The sequence below is a fragment of the Sceloporus occidentalis genome, unplaced genomic scaffold (assembly GCF_023333645.1).
Source record: "Sceloporus occidentalis isolate IW3139 unplaced genomic scaffold, rSceOcc1.0.p SCAF_48, whole genome shotgun sequence".
In the NCBI taxonomy this organism is placed as follows: domain Eukaryota; kingdom Metazoa; phylum Chordata; class Lepidosauria; order Squamata; family Phrynosomatidae; genus Sceloporus; species Sceloporus occidentalis.
In genome coordinates this window covers 3,692,230-3,720,191 of record NW_028317028.1, presented here as the reverse complement: position 1 = coordinate 3,720,191, position 27,962 = coordinate 3,692,230, and the positions used below count along the sequence as shown (strand labels likewise).

Here is a 27,962-nt window from a genome sequence, read left to right as displayed (position 1 = left end):
ATAAATAAAATAATTAAAATTAAGTTATCCAAATGGAAGCTAACGTTAGGCACGGAATAACCTTGTAATTGCTATTCGCCTGATTAAACAAACTTGGTTCTGTGTAATTGAGGTAGCACAGCTGAATGCTTGTACCAGCTCAGGATGTCCTCTGCTCCGACAAGATACAGCTTCAACGTCTGAAGATTTGACCGAGGATATTAACACAAGAAGAGGCACTGGCAGTTTAAAAAAATGGAAATCTACAACCCAACGATGAAATCGGGCAACTGAATAAATCAAAAGGAATGATTTGCTTAATATCGTCCTACCAACTTTTCAAAAGAAAGTCAATTTACAGGTGTGTATGGGTTTATAAGTTAAGAATTAATAATTTACAAAGAATTGTATCTATAAAGGCAAACATGGACTTGGGGTACATTCTTGATGTAAGGGGATTGGCCTCTTAAAAATAAAATGAAAGACATATCGCAATGCATTAATATGTAGCATTTATAAGTCTCTGTGCTTCTACTAACAAGGCAGTCTCCCACGCTGCACAGCATTGCTTTTACATATGGTTTTTACACGCAACTTGGCTTGTCCCACGGCACGCTACAGGACAGGCTGTCCGTCAAGGTGTAAAGACAAGTGATGGAAGGAAAAGGGAGTAAATTTGTATCCTGTGCCAGAATAAAACTTCTTTTGAAATTCCACCCTGTTGAAAGACAGAAACACACGTATGTACATATAATCTTCACATACATACAAAAACTGGACAATCTGGTTATCATTTCAGTTATTTATATTATTATGGTTATTTCAGTTATTTATATTCAACACAGTAGGGACACAATATGTATATAGGTTGAACTTGATGGACTTTGGTCTTTTTTCAACCTTATGAACTATGTTACTATGCAAACAGGAATATTCTTTCGTACGTGAACTAGTCTTGTATTATCTAGCAAGGATATTTATCATTTTGTCCGAAAATGTATTAAGCACTCCAACTCTGAAAAGTTTTATAATAAACCAATGTCTTTGCCAAGAAGCTGTATGGGGGTGCACATACAAACAGAATTTGATGACAGTTAAGAACCCACACAATATATTTGTGAAATTTGTAGTAGTGAAAGGGTAATATTTCTGTTTGAAGAGCACCCTCTGATGTCCCAAAAGCTGTACATATTTTTCTATGATGGCCCAAAGAAATGTACCAAATTTGAGTAAAGATGGACATTTTCTACCTTAATAGATAGATATGTAAAAAAATGGCTGTACAGCAGACATTTCAAATCAGGTAATTTACCAATAAGATATTACAGGTAAAAATTATGAGGAAGCCCATAGCCCACATGACATCTTAATAGTTCTTTGTACAATGGCCCAATATAGACAATATAGGCTCTGTAGTACTGAATCACTGATGGTTTTTTTAATCTAACCTCAAAACCAAGTTCCCGTAAGAGTAAACTGACTTTCCTATGTATTTTATATAACTCACCAGTGTAATCGAAGTGCATGTAGGAAAGCAGAGAGACCCTCCATGAGGAGAAGAATAAATACGGTTAACACCGCAAAGACAGCCACGGTTGGTACGAGCAGGAAAACCCCAACGCTAGGTGAGACACGGAGACCCATCCTCATTACCATTCCCCATAGGACCTCTGAAAGCTCTGAGAAGGCAACATGTAAAGGTAATACGTTCGCTGAGCAGAATTAGAAAGCACCGTTTTCATTCATGTGTGTGTGTGTGTATTTACATCAAATAAAGAATATAAACATGAAAAATGTGCCTTTGCCCCCAGGAGTGACCATCTCAAAATACCTTCAGACATTAATTTCCAACCTTAAGCTCCCCATCCTACAAGACTCTAGTCAGCACCTGATCCTCTTGTCACCACTTAAAATTTTGCAAGGCCACTTTTTCTCCATCTTCCACAAAACTACTGCTAGCGATACCAACCAGATTTACAAAATATCTTCAATCGGGGCTACGAAGGACAGCATTGTCCAAAGAGCACAGCCTTGCTGCCTATTCCCCTCCCCCTCCCGGGAGCATCACTTCTCTTTATTTATACAAGATCGAGCGCACTCGAGCCAACACTTTTCTTGCAATACAAATCTTCCATGAAACTGGTGAACTGGCCCCTTAGGTGAGAATGTTCCCTGCAATTTACATCGGACGCTACACGCTGAGGCTTACAGTGAAACCGCTGTATTTTTATTTTTTTGGAGGCAAGCGAGTGGGACTTTTTTATACTACCTTGAGATTTTTGTTATATGCCTGGCACCGTCACATTATGAGACTTATCCAATACTCACGGCACATTCTAGAACAAATCTGTTTCTTGAATTAAAGAATATGATCAATTTGTTGAAGGCACTCATGTACTAATGAACTGTTGAGCAGCTCTTCTATGGTTTTGATGATTGAATATTTGCACAAACATAAGGGGTTACGTGCACAAGGAAGCTCCCTGTGATATACTAAAAGGTTTTTTTTTTCCCAAGTGTTTTCCTGATTTATTTTGAGTGCATATCCCTTATTTGAATCTTTTGTTAACAAAATATCAAATTCGTCTGAATTAGCTTCTAAAGGGTAAGAGTAGCCGGCAATGGCTTATTTTAAAAGGTATGCTTTTGAGTATTTTCTGTAAGGAAAATTCAGTGGTTGCTTTTGAAAGGCTGTCTTACAGGAGACGGACTTACGAGCATGAGCCAAGCTTAATGCCCAGAGCCGGAGGTAGGAAGCAGTGTTGGAGATGCATCCCAAGCAATATTCAATGGTGTGAATGGCCTGGTGTATGAATACTTCGGCAACATCAAACTGCAAGACAGAAACAAATATTATAATGTGCTGTTCGGCCCCTAAATCTGCTGAATAACTAAATGAAGAACTGGAAACATCATTCCCAGCTACGATTACCCAAGCTCACCCTGGAAATAATTCTCTCATTCTGTAAAATTCTAAATCACTCAAAAAAGCTTCCGTGTAAGTAAACATTCAGAGGATAGACGAAAAGGACAAATCATGGCTTGTCTGGTTAACATGAGAGCACTATTTAGACATGATCCCGTTATCCATACGTGCAACAGTAAACAGTAAATGAAAAAGGCAATTTTATAAAAAAGTTAACCTTCCTTAGGAATTCTATGCATTAATAACACTGGTGCATGGAGCGCGACGCATTAGCACCTCGCAAGATGATCAAGTTTTCTTGTGAGGCACAATAATTGGTTCTTAGTGGCTTTAAATTAGTTTTTTTGCACTCCCATTATTGTAGGCTGTCTTTAAGTAGCAAAAAGAAAAAAAAGATTATTTTGCAAGGTTTTGTTCAATGTAACCAATATTTTATATGGCATTATTTACTTCAACAGATAAAGTTGCTTACTCGATTATCTATTTAAAAAAAAAAAAAAAAAAAACCCTCACCTCTTCTTTGCTTCGTTCTCGCTGTGCTTCGTTCTCAGTATGGTCCTCTCCTTCTTCTAAATCATGGGATCTGAGCAGGGAAATATCCTCCTCGCTTCCTCGACGTACTAAGGTATATCCATTCTGCAGACAAAGCCAAGTATAATCGCATATATGCCAACGTAGAAATAAAATGTGATTTGGGAATAATTGAATTGCATGTTAACACCTACTCTGTAACTTCCAAAGGTCTGACCTCCATGGTGCTGCCAGTACAGATATATGGGCTTCCCAAGCAGCAAAACGGGTACAGACAGGAACACTATCACCATCAGGAATGCTTGTAAACCAAACTAAGATAAGAACAAGAAAGTTTATTAAACACAGCAATCTAGAACATATAGAAGTAAACTTCTTTCAAAAATCCAAGATGGCATTATTTCAGAATCATTTTTGACAAGCTAATTAACATGATCCACAGAATTCCACACTATCTTCATAAAACAAAACTTCCCGAGTCAATTATTAAATATCACATCTCTTGTTCTAGCTTGAAAAAGAAAAAAAAAAAAACACATTTACAAAGATTACCAAAGCACTTAAAGTGCACGTTTCTTTGCAAGTCTTTTAGGTTTTCACTCACCTGTCCTGCATAAAGAGGTACATTCTTCTCATCCGTAGTAAACATGAACATGTGTATAAAGTGGAGCAGCACACTTGGGGCATACTTTGAGTCCACTACAGTCCACGCTATCCATTTGTACACGATCATAAACACCAGGTAGCCAAAGATTAAAGTGATGAAGATGAGTTCAGGGAGGAACACCAGAATCACACTAAACGTCTTCTTAAAGTGCCTGATAATACAAACATTATAAAGACATTTTATATAAACGCATTTCTTACATACACATATATACACACACACACACACACACAGAAGCTTCAGGCTGGACAAAATAAAACGCAAGACACATTTCTTCTACAATTTTAAAAACAATCCATAAACAATCCACATCTCCTTTTTTTAAGGAAAAGCAAGCTGCTGCTATCCCATCTTAAGCACAAAAATCCCAAAGCACTATTTCCTACAGAAATTACTTACATATAGTTAAAGAAACTCAAAACTACTCCAAAGATCATATGCAACACTCCAATAATGATGGACATCTTCATCTTGAAAGAATTCAAAAAAGTGAGGCGGTTTGTGGCCAAATTCCAAATCTGAAAGCGAAGACAAGTGGTCAAGCTTTACAGACGTAAACGTTAAGTGTGTCGGGAGACTGGTTATCCTGAAAATGGCAACAATGATATCTAGGTCTATCTAGTGCTATAATAAGACAAATGGTGGAAACAACATAAGTGCCAAGGGATACCTGCATCAAGTAGAAACTTAGCTCGTGACATTCAAGTAAAGCGAGTTCAGATTACTCACTGGGTCTATGCCGAATGGATAAACACCATTCAGTACTCCAGTCACGTTGGGATCCAGTGTCAAGTAGGAGTTTGTTAAATCTGCATCACTTGAGAAAAATAAAATGAAACGTTTAAGTACTTTTATAGCTATTTCTCTACATTTGGAAAATTGTGATACACCAACATTTTATTGCCAAGTTCAACAAGTTTACTATACAGCTATATGTAGAACATACTGTATGACAAATTCTTACACGGAGACAACCTTTAAATTGCTGCGATAATTTGACTGGATAGTTTGCCCTACTAGTACAAAGTTTAGTGTGGAGGGGACCTTAGCAGATATAGGCTAATTATGGGTATTGCAGCTAAACACACAGTGTTGGGCAAACTGATATACTTAAACACATATTCACTGCTTATCCATGAACCTACTCAAGGAAATATTGCAGTGTTAACAAAATAAACTAACACCATGTATGTTGTGATCAGGCCAATGGAAGCCTGCTGTCACACAGGCCACAACTGCAAGCAGTGAAGAGGTCTCTGTCTAAGGTTGACTAGGTATACTCACCTCCAACCCTCATCTGAAAACATTGCCGACACATTCCAACTGGAGCCAAATATATTCATGGATTTTGAAAAGCAGTCATTGTAGATCAAACCAGTGTAAATGGAGAAGAGTCCCATAAGTAAGATGATGTAACGGCCCTCAAAAAAGGTTTTCACAAACTGCCAAGAGCGGAATAAGACAGGGTGAGCACAACGGATAAACCAAGTCATTGTGCTATTAAGCACTTTTAGAGAGCGTGCAGTGTGGTACATGGAACGCAGCACTCGTGGAACCTATTGGATAAAAGTGTTTACCTCATCCTGAGTACGCTGTAGTTTAGGGTTGGTTTCACAGAGGACCATCCAAACGGCGAAAAGAGTCATGAGGATTCCATGGCCAAAATCCCCAAACATAACCGCAAACAGGAAGGGAAAGGTGATGATGGTGTATGGAGCTGTAATGTTAAACAAATGCTGTTACAACCATACAATACTTGTCAGCAACATAAAGCAGACACCATAACCCTGCTTTACCCCAACCAGTGACTCGCCTGGATTCACTTCTCTGTAACTGCCCACCCCATAAGCATCCACAATGTTCTGGAAGCCTGATGTGAATTTGTTGGTACGGATTAATGTTGGTGGGGTCTCAGTGCTGGGGATCCGGTTAATAAATGAAGGGACAGTTGCACCACTCTTCCTCTGAAAGGCGTAAAAAAAAAACAAAAATGAATGAACCAAATAATAAATGTGAAAAACAAGTCAGTAATAGCAATGCCATATTAATGCTAATAGTAACATTACAAAGGTTAAATGCAAGGTAGTGGGCACTAAACACACTTACTCACTAGTCAACTAGAATTGTAACAGTCTGACTTGCTTACCGAGCCCTCCTCAAGCCCTCTCCTGAGGTTTTGCAGATCAGCCACAGGACACCAAACCTCAGCAATAAGGCACTTGTTGGTAACATCAAAACTGCACAAATTGAGGACATGGTAAATAGCTTTCATCTTCTTGACCTGCACAACCCATTTGTATACAGACTCGGATGCCTTGAACAGAACCTGTTTCAAATAATCTTCAGTCTGAGAGATAACCTGCATCACAAAAAAATATCAAAGTCAAATGAGATTATAGAAAGAATTGCAAATTAAAAAGTAAATAACTGTTTAAACGGGATGCCACATGGAAAAAGTGTTTTGGTTTTTTTCTTCATTTTCCGGGCAAGAGATTAAAAAGCAACATGCGCAAGGTTTACTCACCGTATGCAGATCTTGAATACGAGTGCTTAGCCCTGTTATTATACCTTTTCGTTCTTCTACAGAGCTTGGATATGGATATATGTGACAATGATAACTTGAGAAAGATAAAAAAAAAAATGGGTTATCACTGTAGACCTTTACAACCTTTGCCTTAATTACCACCTACTGAAAAAAGACCCTTCATAAATATGGAAATGGCACTAAAAAGCATTAACTAGTATAAAAAAAAAATATCAGTAGTGGTACACAATAAAAAAAAAATCAATTAAAACAATTATCAAAGGGTCGTGAGATCCCAGCATGCAAGTGTAAATAATATAATAAAATTATTAAACAATTCTAAATAAAAAAAAAAAAGTTTGAATGGAAAGGTTTTTCCAGAGAAGAGCAAGGAGACAAAAGGGGTTTCTCAAGAAGATGTGATGGTCACGAATCATCTGAGGAAACCATTAGTGAAAATTAAACTACCCCAAGTCCCACAAAATCAAATATACAGGCAAAAAACTCAAAAGCAAAACCAGATCCCATGATGCTCTGATGACACTATATTATTCACAAGGATGAGACGAGTGAGAGAGCGAGCGATCAAAAGAGAGAGAGGGAAAAGAAAAAAGTACTTTAGAATACTTGTAACATTAACACTTGTCAATCAAACATGCATCCATGTATGGAAACAAGCCCCAATCAAATAAATTAAACTTAAAAACGGCATTCACATAACCAGTTAATATCCAAAGGAGAAAAGCAGGTGGTAAGTATTTCCCTTCCTTGTCCTTCTTTATAGGAACTATCAGCTACCCTAATTTAATTTTACTCCATTATTATTAATAATGGTAGTCAAAGGCAAGAACTGGCCCAAAACGCAAGTAGTCTCTGAAAAATTGTCAACCCATGTTGAAAAACGGTATTTGCTATTACTTTTTATCTTAACCACCGTGTACTACATTGTTGATAAAACTTCACATTTAAAAAAGGAAAAGAAAAAAAAAAAACACACACACAAAACAGAAATAGATACGCAGACTTCAATATTTCACTTACCATTCACATATCTTCCTTACTTTCTGGCCAATTTGGTCTCCCCAGTAAGAAACTAAAAACACAAACCATTTCGCTGGTTCTTCCTACAAAAATAAAACCTAAGTTGTCATGAACGAAACTAGAACTTAAAAAAAAAAAACAACAAAAAAAAAAACAGCACAGACGATTGTATTATTTTTTCATACATTACAAATAATTTCTCATTATTATACACTATAAAACAAGTTTTTGTTAGAGAGAAGGGACCAAAACGGTATTAACATACTTTAATCATACATACACATATTTCCATTTTAAAACACCATTGCTTCAGCTAACCATGTCATATTGCTTGTTACAGAGATCACAGATTAATGTGACACCGATCATTGCACTGGCTGCCGAGATATACCTACAGCAAGCGGGTATAAATGGGTTAAGCCTAAGGTGGAAGAAACACAGTCTATGTGCAAACATTGGGATAGGAAAAACAAACACGCATGTGCTTTATGCGGTGGGCAGAGAAGGGTTTACTCACTGTGTCTGGGTCTTCCAAAAACTCATCGAGTTCTTCATATGTAAGAATAGTATATCCTTTACACGCTCTCCAGAGCATTTTTTCAAATGAATCCCGCTTGGCATAGTGAATTAAACCAGATATGAAGCTGCAGCACAAAAGAACCACATTAACCATAAAACGAAACACTAAACAAAAAAAACCAAACATGCCCGCCTCTCCATCTTTGGCCTTAACAAACAAGTCCATGGGCCATGAAGCGTAATATATCGTTCCCAGACACCCTCTGCTATGTTATATTGAGCGATGTGAATGTAAATATTCTTTCGATATCACCAGACTTCGTAAATCTGAAAAAGGAGTCTGGTAAAGGTATATAATGGAATGACAGACGCAGCAGATCACAAGTGCCCTTGTTGGCAAATTTACTGTCTGGATGAGAATGGAACAGATGGGATGCAAGTATAGAGATGGGGTTGCACAATAAAAGTGACTTTTTGGTTTGTAGTTGGAATTTGTTGAGTATTAAGAAGGGCTTGTAGACATGTAAGCTTTTTGTAAAAGATGGCTTTGTAGTAGTCATTGGAAAAAAAAAATAGCGAAAGAACTAGGACTGAATAGAAATTAACCAGGTCAAAGCGGAAGATAAAAAGCGTGATGATCAGAAGCAAGTGAATCTTTTCTAGGATGAGGTTTCATTTAAGGATCATTCTGTTACCAACTTTAAAAAGTAAAATACATTATAATAAATCCTTAGGTCTCCCTGCCTCCTTGTGCTCACTTTGCCAAACTCTGTACCATTACAGATGGCAAAGCTCCAAAGTGTGCTAGTGCCACATGGACACAATCTGGCACACAAAGCTGGCACAGTTGACAAAGTCACTCATCAGATCTTCCCTAAGACATAATAAACTGCCTCGTCTGGAGTATTTTCTTTGTATCAAGAATTGGGAACCATGTTTCCATACAAGTGCAAGGTACACTGGAGTCTGATGATAATACCGTTGGCTTATTAAATTACAAACAATGGAATTTTAAAATAAAAACTACATTGTTACTCACCCAAGTTTTGCACCAAGTCTTTGCATACAAGTATAGTCCATTAAGGAGTCCTTTTCTAGAGTAGGGAATTCTTCATAGCTGGTGTGTGACGTTGTTTCACACTACAGCAAAGACATAACACAAATCAAACTGGGTGTTTATAGGAAGATAAACCAATTCAGGCGGCATAGAAAGGGTTACAACATTTGTATTCGGTTATTGTGTCCTTAATGTGCTCTGGTTATTTACACAAATGCAAAAACAAACCAAAGAGAAGATAAAAAAAGAAAATGACACGTTTAGCACAATTTTAGTGTTTTCTATAATTTGCTATGGACATCATAATGATTTCTCTTCTGATTCCAAATTTCTAGACTAGTATTTGTAATATTTTTTGTGTTAACAACAGACATATTTGTCACATAAGTAAAACGGAGTACCTCAATAGACCTCTGCACAAAGTTCTGGGTCACACGGAGCATGTGTGTATACTCTGTTAACTCCAGGAGGTTTTTCCGCAGTTTTTCCTTGTTCTTATTAACTTCTCTTAATTCTGCTTCCAGCTTTTGCAGTTGTTCCTGCAATCGGAAACAAGCGGATCATAAACACATTACTATATCTGTGATCAAGAGACAATTTAAAGAGACAGACATGGACAATTTTTACCACACAATTTACCTATAATCTCTATTGGGTATCTATTCATGTGAGTTTACACAAATTTATGACTGGTCAGCAGAATAAACATGGCGGGAGGATCTCCACCATGTCATTAATTATTGTCGGTCATTTGGAAGTCATGCTGCTAATACTGCAAAAACAAAACCAATAACACGGGCACTCTCAGGGCCGGCCCAAGACAAAATGCTGCCTGGGGCGAATTTTAAAATGACGCCCCCCCCCCCGTACTTACCTTTCAGCAGTCCTGCGGTAAGTCTCCCTCTGCTCGGTCTCGGTGCCGGCTTGTAATGCTGAGCGTTGGAAATTACGTCATCTTCCGGTGCTCAACATTACAAGCCGGCACCGAGACCGAGCTAGAGGGCTCGCAGAGGAGAGAGGGGCGCTGAGCGGGTACTGACAACTTGGTAACATAAAACCACTCGGCGCCCTTCTCTCTCTCTCTTCTTGGCTTTAAAAAAAAAAAAAAAGGGGCTTGGGGCGGCAAAGTGCCGCCTGGAGCGGTTGCCCCACTCGGCTCCATTGTCGGGCCGGCCTTGGGCACTCTCATTCCACCTGTAATTTATATAATATATATATATATATATATATATATATATAGTTATATCAACGAGTTTTATTGTTTTAATTTGAGTGCTGTCTAACACGAGGATTGTTTTAATACAACTCTTGTGAACATCACAAGTCTTGTGAGCCACTAATTGGATAACAATAATGTATAAAAGTAGTCCAATAGCTGTAAATGTGCAAAAGTAATATCCAAGAATCTCAAGAGATCCTGAAGAGCAAAAAAAAAATAAAATATTCTGTGTATATTTATACAACTCTTCAGCAAAAGCAAGAGACCAAAATAGTCCCCACACTTCTAGCAGAATATGTATAAGCATATCAGAGAAAAGGGACGTAGAATAAGTGACCATATTCTACTTTGCCCAAAAGACCAAGGAAATAAAGGTTTTATTGTGTCAGCTGGATCTGATCTCATAGTAGTAATGTGATCGCAAATTGAACTACAGGAAGTGAATTATATAATCTCCTTTCTCCTATTTGTGTATGCCAGCTGGTCATGAATTACAAGTTTATAATAAAAAGTCTATAAAAATCTAAATAGGCATTACCTGAATTTCTAACACATATTTGGGAGCAGGGGCGGCTGGTAGAATGGCTCCTTCAGGAACATATATATCTGCTTTTCTCATTTCTTGGACTAAATACCCTGTAATCATAATAAAAATCATTACGTACCCAGAAATGGCATTGCACTAATCATAGTAACTTTAATTATGCAACAAAAGTACAAAGATTAACACAAAATGTCAGACTGTAAATGTTCAAAGGTCTTGAAGAAAGCAAGTAACAGGACTGGTGAGCCGGCTTAACGCTAATCACATGATCCAAACCCTCTAGGCTGTCACCGGCAACTAATCTTACAAACAAATAATACGTCCAATATCATGAAAACCAAGTATCAGAATTGCTTTCATATACAACACGGAATCCACATGCTCTGTTATACAGAAAATATAACAAGAAATACTTTTCTTTAGTAAGTTGCAGTAACAGGTAAAGATTTATTTCTGACAATTCATAACTGCTGCTAATATTAAGATTTAAAAAAAAAATATTTCCATGGCTTTATGCCTTATACCGATAAATTAACAGACAGATAATGCAAATCAACTGATTTACAATAAATATGAATAAATGGCTAGTTTGTGTTCTGTAATCATATATGTGAGGTTTCCATGTGAAATTAAACTGATTAGATAATGCAAGTCATACGCTTCCTTCAGAAAACAGAGGCTTGTGACCGTAATCAATGGCAATAAAAAGAGTTACAAACTTGCAAAAAGAATGCAATATTATATTTAAAACTATCTTTGTAGTGCGTCATTTCTTTTTTTAAATTGTATCCTATGAATTTAAATAAAACAGCGGAACAAAAAGATATATTAAAACATAAGTACATCATACGTCTGAAAGTTAGAGGACTATAGCTGCTTAAAATAAAATTCCAGAAGTATGAAAAACTAACTTACAGATACCAATAGAAATATCTTCTCACTCCCCACATACCTAATATTCTCTCCAGCTCTTCACACTTCTTCACTTCTCCAACAAACTTTCTTTGAAATACACTTACATTTGGATTTAGCTGTTAATAAAACATACAGAAGCATTTTATATACGATATATATATATATATATATATATACATACATATATACATATATACATATATCTCCATACAGTTACATAGGCATTTTAAAACTCGAGCCAGGAATTTACGTCATTCAATTGAAATGCAAGGCTTCCATGAGTAATATGGATATAACCGGTTTACGCAAAGTGCGTAAGAAGTTAAATAACCGTAATCTCTTAGTTTAACCCTTAAAAAAGGAGACCAATATACGTTTTTCCTCATATAACTCTAATAGTTAACTCTTCTGCTGCCAGTGATGACTACTAATCCCCTTCCAAAATTGGCATATACTGCCAGCTCCGTAACAGCCGGTACCGAGGCATACTCACATCTCGGAACTCAGCCAGCCCCATCTCCCCCAGCTCGCTGACACAGTCATATGCCGAACCGGACTGCAGAAAGAGCTGGGCCAAGCACATATTCTCACTCCTAAACAAGGAGCCCATCTTGCTATCAGATGAGTGGAGCGCTATGTTCCGGTAAGCAGTCACACACACTAGTCCCGGGGGTACTTCAGCGGAACAGGTAGCCGGTAAGACCGCTTCATGAAAGCACTTTTAATCTATATGACACATCCCATTGAAGTTTTCAGTCAACTCTTTCCACGTCGCTTCCTCTGCAGGTCCGATCCTCCGGCTGCCCTGCGCACACTTCCGGGATCGAGTGACATCCGGCAGTAGAATTCACGTGGTGCTCGGAACAGCCAATCAGGAGGCACACATGAGAGACGTGAGGAATGTCTGTGTAATGTGTATCAGAGTTTAGGATTAAATGCGAGTGAATAGAGGTGTCCCTAATTATTGCAAAGCATAGCATGTTCTTTAGAGGTGACCAGTGTTTGAAAAGTGCAGACATTAATTTAAACCAATTACTGAGGCGGCCAATTGTATGTTGCGATGGGGTGGTCCATTCTATTGGTTGCTATAGTGATAACTCCAGTTTTTTCTACAGTAACCCTAGTGGTCATCGTACTGTTGATGATAGAAACACAGTTTGTCTTTGCTGATCCCTGGAGAATGGACATGGCTGACAACTTAGATTGAATCTGACTGCTTTACTTTGGGGCTGATGGTTTTGCACATTAGGTTAATAAAGCGGAACCTTTTACCCAGGAGAGATACAAAAATGAAAATAAATTGACTCTGACTGAGCACTGTTAAGTAAATAAATCTTAAAAACATAGAAATACTGAAAAGCTTTTTCAATTTCTATGGCAACATCCTATTCATTGCCCTCCCTGCCATGCCCTCATAATCTCCCACCTTGATTATTGTAACCCTGTTTTAGCTGATCTCTTACCAATCTCACCCCTCTACAATCCTCCATGAACGCTGCTGCCAGACTTATCTTCCTGTCCCATCGCTTTACTAACGTCTCTCGCCTGACTCTGAAAGCTCTTCACAGCGCTTCCCCTACTTACATGTCATCACTCAATACACTCCTAACCGGTCTTTTACCTCTATAACACACCCTAGATTGTAAGCTTGTTTATCAGGGCCCTTCTTACCTGTTGTTTCTGTAAGTCAAAATGTTATGTTATATACTACTTGTTACGTCATGTCTACCCGTTGTACAGTGCTATGGAATATGATGGCGCTACATAAAATAGCCAGTGCCTAGTTTTGTGTCAAATTCCCTTAAAAAGTTGCAAAACAGCCAGGGCCGGCCCGACAATGGAGCCGAGTGGGGCAACCGCTCCAGGCGGCACTTTTGAAGGGGCGGCACTTTGCCGCCCCAAGCCCTTTTTTTTTTTTTTTTTTAAAGCGAAAGAGAAAGGGGCGCTTACCAAGCTGTCAGTACCCGCTCGGCGCCCCTCTCTCTCTCTCCTCTGCGGCGAGTCTTCCTGTTCGGTGCCGGCTTGTAATGCTGAGTGCCGGAAGATTTCCGCCGCTCAGCATTACAAGCCGGCACCGAGACCGAACAGGGAGACTCGCCGCAGGACTGCTGAAAGGTAAGTACAAGGGGGGGGGGAGGCAGGGATGGAGGGAGAGGAAGGGTAGACAAGGGGGGGGGGCGGCAGGGACGGAGGGAGAGGAAGGGTAGATAAGGGGGGGGGCGGCATTTTAAAATTCGCGCTTTTTATCATTTCAAGGGATCTAGGTGGTGGGGAAACACTTTATCATGTCTGATTTCCATTTTAGCTGATATTTGCATGAGATTTCAATCAACTTGGCATAATGTAGGCCAGCTCAGCCTTTCTTTTAGGCTGGCCCTTGATAGTCACACCTGGGAAAGTCTCACCTGGAGACTCTGGGTAAAGTGCTACATCTCCTGGTTCCGGGAGCGGCATCGCCGCACTCCGCGCCCACTGACCCTACAACGACTCCTTCCTGCGTGTGAGGCTAGACCGGCTTGCAGTGTCGGCGGGACCACCTACCGATGTCAACAGGACTGCTTACCCGGATCCCGCAGGGGGAGGGATCCGGGTAGCTGGAGCCAGAAAGTTCCCAGGTACGTTGATGAGGCGTAATAAGTTCTCTGATGTGAAATGTTCATAAATCACAAACAATGTATACAAGACCGACAAGATGTTTAAAAATGACAGTCCATGTATTATTTTGTTACATTTTTGTTACATATTTTGCTAAAGGTAGAGTCGTGGCTTCACTATTCATTACAAAAGACCAACACTGACATATTTCTCCAGCAAAATGGCAGAGCTGGCCCTACATAATGTATAATTTAATGAGTGAGGAGACTGAATCTTCACCTTTACATCATCAGGGCCAACCAAGTTCTCTCTGCAGCTGGAGCTCACTGGGCTTGGGTCACTGTAATACATAGTGAAGTCAAAGAATTGAAGCCACAAGTCTATCGCTCTCTCTTCTGTGGACGGATCCCAAGATACAGAACATAAAAGTTCACATGCCCTGAGACAGGACAACGTTTAGTGAACAATTTAACTTTAAGAATAACAAGAAACACACATACTGTATGAACAACAAATTCTGGTTTTGTGCCATTTCAGCAAAATGATTTCTATTCTAAGGCGCACACCCTATAGGCTTGAACATTGTCGTTGTTTCTTAGTTTATTAAAAATATAATTTCCTCTCGTAGTTTGTGGACACATCCCTGTATCTCGTTGTTCTGTTGCATACTGTCAGTCTGATGACATCATAGCACCAAGCTGCCATCTTGGATTTTTTTTTATTGACTGTTGGGAACTGACTGTACAATGAGCTCTCCCATTGATTGTCAAGAATAGCGGGACCACAAAGGAGGAGGGCAGCCCATCTTCTACCTCAAGTCTTTGTTTATTTTGTTTTTTTTAGAACAGAGTTATGTTTTTTGGATTGTAAAACATGAGACGTGAATAACCAAAAAAAATATCAAGCATGTATCTTTCTTATGCTATGTTAACACCATGTATATCTATGAAAAGAAACACATTTGACAACAACCTTCCATTACAAAAATATATTTATTTACAGGTACATTGTAAAAATATATGAACTGTATAAATTTACAGTATTACATATTTCCCAGCAAGACACGTCTAGTAAAAAATAAATTAATTAATTCTCCTGAAAAAACGCCACCTTATTTGCTTTTCTTTACCTCATCGAGGGATTACAGCAACACCGATTGGGTGCAGAAAGCGAACATAGATCGCTTTCTACACCCATTTTAAGCCATGAAAGACCTGACACGTCAATTGTCACTAACTGAGTGTTAATTGTTGTCAAGGGGTTAATATTGCCCCGATCTTGTTAAATTAAGCATCTCCATCGCTAAACACTCACACAAAATAAATACTATGGGGTCATCCAGAAGGATACAATCACTTTTGTTATTTTTGAGTATTTGTATGGGCTGATTTAATTAAAATACAACAAATCTGACTAACAAATGAGGGACTAGAATAATATAAATGTGCTTACAACTAAAACACATATGGTTCTATCCATAAGTTCCTGAGTAAACTGTAAATGTTCAGCTGACCAGACTTAAATCCTAATTTACTGAGGACCCAGCTTTTTGCAGAAGAATTCAGGTGCATGTTATAAATAAGATGGGAAAAGGCCTTGCAAAAGGGTCCCGGGGACTGCCAGGCCTTGCTTACTCCGGCTGGTAAGTCAGACTTTATTGCTGGCCAACAGTTAAGATTTTGTGCATACCCAAGAGGATAATTTAGGGAATATTTTAAGTGCCAGGTACAATTTGTAACTTTGAAAACTAATTTTATTAGTCGGCCACATAACTAGGTGAAATTGATCTATATGATCAGATAACAAACTCCTTGACCTGATCCGCAGAACCAAAATTCTTTACTGCTAACACCTTGTAAAGATGCTGAAGCCTCCCTGAATAAGAAGCGGTCAAAGTACTACCCATATTTAGTAGTAAAAGCCAAGACTAATTTTGAAAAGATCTGTCAGTGGGCAGACTATGAACTATGATCTGAATTCTAGTAGCACGCCACATTGGGGGAATGAGTGCAAGCCCTACTACACTGGCCCCGATTTTAGGTAAAGTCCACTTCATGGAGAAGAGAGACAGGACACTGGGAATCCTTAAATGGGCTTACAGGGTGTAGCGTTGGCCTTTTTAATTTAAATATCCCTATACTGAGTGACGGCAGCCCAAAAAGGTTCAAAGTGTTGTACTGTTCCATGCTTTACGGATTCTGTTCCACGGTCCACCCAGTACGGAGGCAACTATGAAGAAAAAAACCAGGATCATTCCTTTAGCCAGAGTCAAATGGTGCGGTTCCCCTGGAAAAAGTAAAAGAAAATTGAAAAAAAATGCACACATGCAAAATGTTTTATAATATTTATTATTTTAGAAGCACGCAAGTATTCTGTTCTAGACACATAAGAGATCCCGACTTCAGCAAGTGATTTCACATGTTTAGGGATTGTGTAAACATCTACACCTATTGCCTGGATGCACATCGTGACTGCTCCGGCCAACCTAAATAGAAACATAATAGGACAGCAAACAAGAGCAATTTGGCCCGTCTAATCTGCCCATGTAAGACTTCGGCAAGACTCAGACTTCTCTTAGATTCAGGATAGCTTCATGCCCGTCCCATGCATGTTTAACCCCTTCTATACCAAGGTTTTTTTAGTACATTTTTGCAATATGTTGGTTTAATCAAGATGCCCCTTTTCCATGTTTGATGTTTCAGATGAAATAGGGCTTTTGTTTAAAGCCCATTGTACAGCACTACGGAATCTGATGGCGCTATATAAAACTATAAATAATAATAAATAATAAAACAATAGAAACATGCAAAAAATAACAATTGTGAGTGTCAGTATGTAAAAGCCTAAACTAAAAATATTTTTTGCAGATTGTTTTAGAATCTCTTAAACACAGTAGGTGCCACTGATGAACAACGATCCAATTTATCCTCGGCAACATCCTCTGGTTACAGACATACATTTTTTATGTTCTAGAGGGCCATATCCATCCCTTACATAGTATTTTTAACATTTCCGGCTTAAGGGGTTTGAAGATAGTTCCTTGATCGCGCATTTCCTATGTAACAGTCCTTGATCTTGTCTCAGATACCTTTACGCCTATGCCATGCATGTTTAAATTCACTTACCAGTGGTTACAGTTAAACCGATCAGTCGTGGGAATTAATCTAGTCTATGCAAAGCTCTTTTGGCTTGTTATACATAGCATATCATACTTCTTTTATAGAAAGGATTTCTTATTGTTAAATGTTGACATTAAGTATAGTATGTCTACAGTTAGCTCCGCTTAACCAGTTAAATGGTTCCATATACCATTTCATATACGGTATAGTCGTATGTCCTTTTTATACCTGTGTAGTACTTTGTCAGTGGATATGCAAGTTGCTGCCAACATACATCATTCTTCTCGCAGTCATATTCTGTATAATACATCTGAAAACTAGAAAAACAGACAAACTTTTAGCTGGGATGAACCACAACATTATATGGACACATTATGGAATATTATTGTTTGGGTGTAAAACATGCATATATTCATCTCCTACTAACGATAATCCATGTTTTGGGGTTTTTTTGCTCTCTCTTGTGAAATGCTTTTATTATCACAAAATACTGACTTCAATAACAAAGTCTCATATATACAGTAACTCTTTGCCAAGGGAAAACACCTACATAAGAATTGCCAAGGCACTTTTAATATATATTGCAATGCCTGATTCATTAAGTCGAATGTCAGGTTTTACCTTGAAATCCTCGGTGTGGGTTGTGCCGGCACTTTGATGAACTGCACAGAAGTGCTCAGTGGAAGGGACAGGGTGCAGGCAGTGCTGCACTCAACATTCACTGTAGAAAAGCTAATGAGGAAAACGGCAGCAAAATTTGAATAGCTATCAAGTATGGCATGTTTACTGCGGGTTTTGGGATCAATCTTGCAATTCTGGAATTAAGTATGATTTGTCTACTTTGTAGCCGAGGGTAGGTAAATGTCAAAGGCATACCGGGAATTCTGATGTTTTTGCTCTATACATTTGCATCTATGCATACAAAAAAGTTAATACTTAAGAGCAAGCTTCTGACACTGGTAGGAAGGGGGGGATATATAGTGTGAGTCAATAACTAATTTAAAAAATGCCCTGTTTTTTTTTTTTTATACAGTCTTATGCAATGTTAATATTACTTGACTGCAGATCATCCTAGAAATCCAAAGGAACTTGCCTTATCCCGGCTCCAAGGATCTCTTCCTGGGCTATGCCCTCCACTGCCCCAGTCACTGCCGTCAGCATCTGTATGTTCATGTTAACAGGAACCTTTGAACACATCACATTTTCTACCAAGCAGTCTCCTCCTGAGCACGTGGCATTATTATCTTCAACTGTATGAACACAATAACATCATAATAATATCATAACTGTTAGCCTTAGTTTGGAGAAGAAAACCTGAGCTCCTTAAATGGTTTTAAAGATGGCAAGAACAGCCGCCTGTTGCATCTGTCATGGTCATACAAATAAAGTGGCTTTTCCACAGAAGGTCTTCTTTTTGAGAAAAATGCCAATGTGTAATAACCATTTGATTACGGATGGTAAGATGGGCTACAAACTATTATTTCTTATTTAATAATAAAGATGCTCATATTGTGATGTCATAACTTACAGATAATGGGTACCCATTCACTCAGGTCGCTGACATTAGAGTTGCCTCTCATCGCTATATAATCAGCTGGGACTAAGGACTTGAGTAGAGTAGTGACAATCTCCCTGTAACAGACAGAACAGTAAACAAGTCAACTCATACATTCTACTTACAGATACATTCCTTAAAGGGACAGTTTACTGATGAATGCTTATTAAAGTACGCAAAGATCACCTTTAATTGCATTATTCAGAAAGGGAAAAAAAAAAAAAACTACTGAAATCAATGTGAACGCTTTCCGTTTATGTGCAAAGGGTTCTGAAAGGAACCCACCCATAGCCAGTGCAGGAGCTGACTGGAGACCAGTATATAACTGGGGGTACCACAACATTTTAAAGGGACCATGCAGCTTTCATTTGCATTAAAAGTGCCTATGATGGCTGGAGTGTAACTTTAAGGTTCTTAAAGCTTCTTTTCTTCTGGACAGGGGAATGACATTTGACCGTGCAAACTTTCCACCCCACTTACACACACATCCACTCCCCATCCACTACAGGCTTGTCTCCCTCCTGCACGCAGGTAACCCCTGCCCTGACTAGCTCTACTCATTCATTAAGGGAGAGAACTCTGGTCAGCCTACCCTACAAAGTTCCATATAATGGGTACCCATTGAACCTGAAACATTACAGGATCTAAAGAACACCATTATGCCTCAAATCATTAACAGTCTACGCATCCCTCATGTGTAAATATAGTCAGGATCTAGTGATCAGTTGCTGTTTAGTGGACCATTTACATAATTGTGAGCCAGATTATTAAAACAACAATAAAGTGGAAATCATTTTCCAGCCTAGGCTGCCAGTTCTGCAAGATAATATGCGTAGTCCTAACTGATCACAGCTTTAGCTGCCTTTAAGAAGTGTAAAGGTACGAAGAAGAACAACTGTGACTAGTGTAGCTAGAACTTCTCCCACTTCAAGGACCTTAGACAACAACAAAAAACGTATGTGAGGAAACAGCCCGCATAAAGTGCATGACAGTACCGATATGCTTATAACAAACAGATAAAGAAAAACTAACCTTAGCTGATTGCAATCTTCATTTACCACCTGCAGAAGACACCCAGAATAGGAATCTTGTCCATACAATATTGGGCTTTGATTTGCAGAAGAGCAAGAACCGTCCCCAACTAGAATAAAAACATCAGAATTAAGAACTGGACTTTCCAACAACATATCAAACTAAAAGATAAAAAAATGACTTCATGTAATTATGTTGGACCTCTAAACCACACACTTCTCCCATAGCAACCACAAATCTTTACATACAAATTTACAACCTATCTTTCTTATATTTTATGGTAGGAATATGTATGCTATGAATATCATTTGAAATTATATCTATATATCTATATTTGAAATTATTTTTCTTCTGTTCAGGTAAGTCACAGCAGGGTTTACAGACAGAGATCCGTAGGATACTTTTGAGCAAATTGAAATAATCTTGCATTTCAATGCCAAGGAAACAAGCCCCACTGTTCAAGGGTTTACATTTAAGTCTTGAACTTCCCCAAACTGTTTCAGTACAGTTTGAGTTAATGCAATAAAGCAGCAGGTTAAAGCTGATAAACCCTCATTTTAAAGTTTCAATAAATAGCCTATATATAGCCATTTTCATTTTTTTTTAACGAAATATTACCAGGTTTCCATAAACTGATGGTCGTTCTAGTAATAGGCGAGCTCCCATTGGCTGCTATCACGGGTTTGCCAATTTGGTAACCTGAAAGAGACAAGTGACATTAAGTTCGTACAATCTCATATCTAACCAATTGATTTTTTTATACTCTGAAGTTAAAAAAAACACTTTATGCTGAGCCAACACATCTACATTCTGACGCATCTTATTGGATTCTCTTTCCTTTTTTCTCCTTAGCAGTCAGTTTGGGTATTAAATGAATTCTGGCATTAACCATGCTCAACTTGGCGGTACGGCCAGATTAGGGACACTTACTGAGTTGTATAAATAACAGTGCTTGTTTGTTCGTTTGTAGTGATGGAATGGAAGAGGATTCCAGTGCAATAAATCTATCACTTTCATACCTCTCTCTACCAAGGAACAAATGATCATGCACTGAATACTCATTAGAACAAAGAAGACGCGGGTATCTTTGCTTAATGTTTAGGACAAATATAGATTATTTGGCTGCTTACTATTTAAAGGGGGGGGAAACAGATTGAACTATACATAATGTAAGACCCTTTTTGTAAATGGCCCTTTAAAAGCATTAATTCAGTAAACCTTGGTGACTCACTGATTTAATTATGTTTCAAACCACAAGTCTCGCACACTCCACAGATTAAACCCATTTGCGCTGTTTAATGAAAGTAGCATCTCATCTGACATCACCTGGTTACTTCATCTTCTCGGTAATGCTGTCTTTGTCAGAATCTTTTCAAATTGATTTCATTCTTGGAATACCCGTTTGGAGCAATACTAAAGCTATATGTTCTTGTACAGTTTTAATGTACTATAGCCTAAACCCGCTTTTAGTACTTTTCTTAATATCATAATCTCAATCATATATATAGTACAGTGTGACTATAGCTAACCTGGATTTCCAGAGAGAACATTTAACACGCCGGTGCGGTCGCTGGTAAGGAAAGTTGCTGTGAAACGCTGGGTTAGTTGTGCTATGGCAAAAAAAAAAAAGCAAGATATCGGTCCGATTAACAGAATATCGCAAATTACATACATTTTGTGATACATCAATGCAAGCGGGTTTAGCAGTGTAATAGATGTTTTTCAGTATGCTCGGACACTCAGGCCATTTCATTTGCAAAATCAATCCCCTTCGTTCATTAACAGACAGGCTACTACTAGATGTCTGGCCCTGTTCAATGACCCATCTAAACATTAAACGCTGTTAGGCGGTTAAAACGTCATGATTTGCGATTTAACCCACTGACACATCCCCATATAACAATCATTAATTCTATAATGAACTTACTATCGCTAGCTACTTCCAGAAAGCACATCAATAGGTGCTGCATGAATTAATACAATGTCCGTAACAGATCTAGTAATCTTGTTGGTTTTTTTAAGGAGACGAAATAATAAGAAAGCTAGTTACCCTGATGAGTTAGATTAATGTCTGCAGTGACAATGGTAACATTAATTGCCCTGAGGGTGCGAGCCTCCCAGATGAATGTATAGTCTGCAGATATTATAACATCCCGGCACTGTACAACTGGGGACAGACTGGTATCTGTAAAAACACAAAAACAGAGTTGTTTCAGAACAAGAAGAAAATAACAATGCAGCGTATCTCATTTAATCATGGACTACAACCTCTTTGCATCAGTTCTTAACTAGACATAGTAGGGCTAGATAGGGGTGCGATAGGGCAGCCCTGGCACTTTAAGGCTGGCAGCCGACAACAACGTAAATGCGGAGGGATAGCAGGATATGAAAGGCCGCAGTGTGTAGCCACACATATCCAGCCCGGTATCCCAGATCGCCAGTCCGTGCCTGACCTATATACAGGGCTACGGAATATATGATTATATATATTCTCTTACCTGAATGTATAATGTAGTTGTCCACAGTAATGTTTTGAACATCTGTTGAGGGAACAATTGTACCTAAACAGAAACACAATCAATCAAAAAGTGTTTTCACAGCAATAGCTTAAACTAGTTCCCAGATCCTAATCTTGCAGTTCTATACATTAAATAAAGCTATGCAACAGATAGCAAGGTATGAGGGAATGCAAGGTATGAGGGAAAGGTAACCTAACATATTTCTTACCTCTCACGTGTTACGTTGTTGGTTTAGATGGCCTTTGTGTGTGGAGGGGGTACTTTAGGACAGTAAATTGCTTAGTGATGGCCCTGCCATAAACTGTCCCCAATCCCAGCATCCACAAGGTGGACTTTTAAACTAAATCTAGATATACTAAAATCAAAAAAGGGGACAGTTTGTCTTTAATAAGTGAAACCTTACCTCCATTGCCATCTCTTACAGGCATATTCAAATTAGGGCTCAAAATGTCTGCGCATGTATTCACGTTACTAACACACGTGGCAACGAAGTTCTGCAGGTATGCCACGGGGGCATTCGTTTCACATGCGCCATTTGTAGATTGCTGAGATAGGAAAAAATACTGGTTACAGTGAAAAGGTGCAGATAACATTGGATATTCTGTCCATTACAAAAAACACACAATTCTTTTTACAAAATTGTACATTTTTAGTTTGTTTCAGTTATATTCCTAGCGCAACATTCAGGACGATACCTGCGGGATTGTGAAATATTCATTGACGCCATTCTGATCTATTAAAATGGCAGCCCCCTGTCTATATCCACCGGGGGAGTCCTGCACGGTGGGCACAGAGTTCATACTGAAGGCAGGTCGCTGACCTACAGATCTGAAAAACATGATATCAGGCAGTAAATTATCAGAGTGCATTATTGATTTTATTTAAACAATTATCAGAATACATATAATTAATATATATATATATATATATATTAAGTGGAGAAGCCACTTATTACTAATTTCATCTAAAGGATGATGATGTACTTGATTATTAATGTATAAAAAATAATTTTGATCAGCAAGTGTGAATAACCTGAAATAGAAATTTGTTTTCCAATTTATATTGGTTCCTTTATTATAGAAAGTGTAATATTAAAAATTCGAAGTTAAATGCTCAAGTGACAGCACATACAGCACACAGCTTATGAACAAAAAAGTATAACATCAATAGTCAATGTGAACTTTTATTTTCTTTTACATATTTATTTATTATTAAACAAAAAAATAGGTTGGGTATAAGATGACAGAACCACCACTCCTGGGATGTCAAGAAACTAAACTCATGTGCAAATAAACTAAATACTCTCCAACGAATCACTTCAAACGCAATGGCACATAGTGGTCAGACTGGTAATTGGCACTTACACGACTGAACCTTGGAAGAAATATCCCAGAAATGGTGAATTGTCAATAGAAGACTGAACGCAGAGAAAGGGATACCAGTCAGAAGCCCGACTCTTTTCTTGAACACTACAGAGCTGGTCAAAAGGTGGGGTCACATTTCCACCAAAGACCCCGGGGTAACAGAATCCATTAAACAGTTCTTTCACGCTTGAACTACAGTCCTTTAGAAGAGATGACGTAAAATTAGGAGAACAGAATGAACTCGTTTGCAATACTTTTAGAATCAAGATCAGTATATAATAAATATACGGTCATCGGTCATATAGGAATTATCCCCTGGATGGATAGAATTTATAGTTACATGGGGAGTGATGACAGAAAAGAACCGATGGGTCTACGTTGTTTGCATCACATTTTACTCATTAAAGCTGTAGGTACTACCCAAGATTTCCTGAACTCCTTTACTATGTTTGCTTGTACTACTTCCACTGGAGGTATATTCCGGGTATCTACTACCCCTTTCTGTAAAGTAAAATGTTGTCATGTGACATACTAAAGAGTGAGAATACTTTGCATACGTAGATTAATGGCCCTACCCCTTCTGGAACATTTGTAAAGTAAATACCTCATTGTACTGATACTCTACTAAACTAACTAAAAAGATCAATACATTACCATATCACAGCAGCAGCCAACATCACAGGCTCCAGCTGTTAGATTACAAGGACATGAGCCGAGGGGCTGGTACGCCTGATTCAGGATCACTGTAGCATTGTCTGTAAAAAGATTTTGTAATCCTACTGAATTATTGTTTGTTATGAACTTTAAACTAAACCTTAATAGCCATCTTGAACATATCTTCATCACACCGGCAGGGTTAGACCCACACTAAAATCTACATAAAGGCTGTCAAATTGTGTCTTATGTACGATTCCAATAGTCATTTGCCCCACAGTTAGGTAACAGGTGTAGTTGAAGAACAGCGGAAATTTTATGGGATGAAGACAAAATTCTCTCAAATGTTACTACATGGGACTGAACCCTTCATTATTGGATAAACATAAGAAAGGGTGATAAAACTTAACCTGTAACCCTTAAAAAGGGAACCATAAAACATGGAGATGTCAATGAATTGTGAAAATGCTACCAAAGCTCTTCTTCACAGTAGATGCTTGCAGCATTCAGCAATAAACACCTAAATTGTGGGCTACTATTCAGTTGGTTGCAAACTAGTCACCCATAGGCACTCTCTTCTACATCGTGGACTATTTCCGAGTCTGAAGAACTTGCTAAGAGAGTGTATTTCCACCTGTAGAATACATACGTAATGTCTGTCCAACTTCCTAAACTCTAAACTGAATACATTATTCATTTTAAAAACATTCTGTAAGGCAAGAGGAGGCTGCGGAGATTTCAATTTCATTATTTTAGGAATTATTATTAAGAAACGTATTACTGCTCTAGATGGCAGGGTAATAATGACATAATTATATATGAATAGCAAACGTACCTGAAACGTTCCCGGAGAAGGTGGTGTTGACATAGATTTCCGCTTGTAGGAGCAGACTTGCAACACTCACATTATTCACACACGCAGAAACCCGAAGGCTCTCCGCTCGGCACAGGGACTCAGCGCAGCAATCAGTCTCATTCACGGTGCAGAGATTCAGCGTCTTATTCAAAGCCAAGGTGACTTTATATACATTCTACATGAAAAACATATAATAACAAAACAGTGAGGATTACAGACATTGGCTCATGCATTTATTTTATGTAAAAGAAAAAAAAAAATTAAACGTTACTCTTCTGGGGTATTTTTATACTAGTTATCTAGCGCAACCGAATTTGCTTTTTCAGACTTATTTGTCTACTTTTTATTGACGCTGAGTAAATATAAAATACATTTTAAAATTACGCTATCCTGACAAACACAAATTCAGAACAAAAAGTAGGTGGGCTAGCCTGTGACTCGGTGATAGATTACAAATCTACAAGGGTAAGATCTTAGTACACAAGTTTAGAGGACTTGATGATTGGTATGTGTTTATATAGTACTGAGCAAAAGTTTTAGGCAGGGGCAAAAATTCTGTAATGCAAGATTGGTTAAGCGTGCTTAACCTGAGACTAGCCAGACCCCCTTTGTCTAATTGTAAGCCACGCTTGACATATTGACCGGATAGAAAGGGTCCACAAGAGCACCCAATGATGGAAGGGAACCCTGCCCTCTAGAACCCACACCAGATCACCCTAGACCAGGACTTCTACATAAAACCAGAACGAAAAAGAACTCACCGGATTAGCGAGAGGTTCCAAAGATGATAACCAGTCGTTGATGTTGCTACTCCCGCTGCAGCCTGCTGTTTGCACTGTTGCTAATTTAAAACAACAAATTAGATTACACATACAAAGGAAGACACGGATCGGCTGCAAATGCTACCCGAAGATCTATAAGCATTTGAAAACTACCATCCTGGCATGAAAACACTATACAGAGGCAAGGGAATGGTACAGGGACTTAAATCATTCACTAAATAAGATATAAAAACACTTTTCAGTTTAATCTTTAGCTCAATTTGTGAACAGTTTTCTGTCAATTTGACCTCTTGTGTTATATGTCCTAAATTTAGATTGTAAGCTCACTTGCACAGGGCCCTCCTCACTTGCTGTTTCTATAAATCAAATTGTTAGGTTATATACTACTTGTTTACCCACTGTACAGTGCTACGGAATATGATGGAGCTATATGAAACAATAAATAATGAAAATATCAATTAACATAAGGGTTTTGGAGGCAGTGGAAATTATTTGCCATCAGACGCACAATAAATAAATGTGATCCTCTTATTAACATCAAATATATTATGGCGAAACTTAAACTAATAGTACTTGATCAATTGCGACATTTTCTATTGAATTGATTCTATTCCTAGAAACAAATACTAGGGGTAAACTAGATAATATTAGAATTGGTTATAACTGCTATATGAATTCATATTAGTTTAAGGATCAATTAACTTACTGGCATCTGTAATCTGAGACAGAGACAATCTGACAGAAGATGAGTTTGTAACAAGGAATGATGTGGCTTGCAGCCCAGTGAGAAGAATTCTAGAAGGAAAGAATCCTAAACAAAGAAATAAAGCATTAATACAAAATACTTAAGTATAAAGTTACAGGTTAATTCACTGTACAATAAATACAATTATTTTATAGCACACAAGTCACGAATGAGACGGCAGTGCAGGCCAGACATTGCGAAGCCATCTATCCTCCCGATCAATCCTCCGTCGCTCTCTGCATACGCACCCGCTATGTTCTGCGCCACCGATGCCGTCGTTAAAAGGATGCAGCTAAACCAGAATAACCCCCGGACCCCCGAAAGGCCCATCGTGTCCAGCGATCTCAGGCCCGGACCTGCGCTCAATCACGTTGCTAGGACGCCATATTAAAAGGCGCAGTGCGTTAACACGGTAACCATGGTCGCTCCACCAATCAGTGAGAGGATTTTAGACACCAGATTCTTGTGACGTTGCCCAATAGAGTTAATGTTTTTTCTGTAGGCGTTCTTATCAGACGTGGGATTGGCTGCATGTTGTTGTTGGGTGTCGAGTTTAAATAAAGTATTATGAAAGTCATTTGGTTTGGGGACTTTGTTATATAAAATCCATTCTCCGCCATTCTATGTTCTGCCCAGTGTGGGAAAGCCACTGGGCAGAACGTGTTCTTTGCCGATGGCTGGTCATGCATGGTTGGTGGATGTAAGTGTAAGAGAGCGTTCTGCAGCCCTGAATGTCACAATAATGTATTTATTAAACAATCTAAACAAAATTCAGCATAATGCTTGTCAACCAGACCGCACCGACTGAAGCTACAGTAT

At 38.5% G+C, this 27,962-nt stretch overlaps 2 protein-coding genes across 2 annotated transcripts; both read right to left on the bottom strand.

Annotated features, from left to right (window-relative positions):
- Positions 1–594: 594 nt before the first annotated feature.
- Positions 595–12,532, bottom strand: LOC149289136 (V-type proton ATPase 116 kDa subunit a 2-like). The gene is made up of 20 exons (XM_089491033.1): positions 12,416–12,532; positions 11,960–12,038; positions 11,002–11,099; positions 9,646–9,783; positions 9,227–9,327; positions 8,186–8,312; positions 7,669–7,751; positions 6,628–6,721; positions 6,250–6,462; positions 5,917–6,067; positions 5,681–5,820; positions 5,388–5,545; positions 4,833–4,920; positions 4,503–4,621; positions 4,041–4,254; positions 3,631–3,750; positions 3,419–3,541; positions 2,695–2,812; positions 1,487–1,658; positions 595–697 (listed from the first exon to the last, which is right to left on the bottom strand). Exons 1-20 carry the CDS (start codon positions 12,530–12,532, stop codon positions 595–597), a joined length of 2,556 nt encoding a protein of 851 aa, XP_089347159.1.
- A 146-nt stretch (positions 12,533–12,678) lies between these two features.
- On the bottom strand, positions 12,679–27,473 carry LOC149289135 (tectonic-2-like). The gene is made up of 20 exons (XM_089491032.1): positions 27,392–27,473; positions 27,105–27,209; positions 26,378–26,457; positions 25,596–25,791; positions 24,761–24,861; positions 24,107–24,306; positions 23,438–23,570; positions 23,146–23,287; positions 22,722–22,784; positions 22,274–22,408; positions 21,753–21,833; positions 20,842–20,922; positions 20,224–20,332; positions 19,165–19,268; positions 18,730–18,886; positions 18,258–18,368; positions 17,865–17,953; positions 16,696–16,803; positions 14,486–14,564; positions 12,679–12,826 (listed from the first exon to the last, which is right to left on the bottom strand). Exons 1-20 carry the CDS (start codon positions 27,471–27,473, stop codon positions 12,679–12,681), a joined length of 2,304 nt encoding a protein of 767 aa, XP_089347158.1.
- Positions 27,474–27,962: the final 489 nt, after the last annotated feature.

What these genes read in the sequence shown, in the direction of transcription:
- LOC149289135 (XM_089491032.1), bottom strand. Translation starts at nt 27,473, where the DNA reads ATGGGCCTTTCGGGGGTCCGGGGGTTATTCTGGTTTAGCTGCATCCTT. An exon ending in TTCTTCCAAGGTTCAGTCGT is followed by an intron (nt 23,571 to 24,106) that starts GTAAGTGCCAAT and finishes CATGTTTTTCAG; the next exon opens with ATCTGTAGGTCAGCGACCTG. An exon ending in TGTTCTCTCTGGAAATCCAG is followed by an intron (nt 20,923 to 21,752) that starts GTTAGCTATAGT and finishes TGTCTCTTTCAG; the next exon opens with GTTACCAAATTGGCAAACCC.
- LOC149289136 (XM_089491033.1), bottom strand. Translation starts at nt 12,532, where the DNA reads ATGGGCTCCTTGTTTAGGAGTGAGAATATGTGCTTGGCCCAGCTCTTT. An exon ending in AGACCTTTGGAAGTTACAGA is followed by an intron (nt 3,542 to 3,630) that starts GTAGGTGTTAAC and finishes CTTTGTCTGCAG; the next exon opens with AATGGATATACCTTAGTACG. An exon ending in GAGAACGAAGCAAAGAAGAG is followed by an intron (nt 2,813 to 3,418) that starts GTGAGGGTTTTT and finishes TCTGTCTTGCAG; the next exon opens with TTTGATGTTGCCGAAGTATT.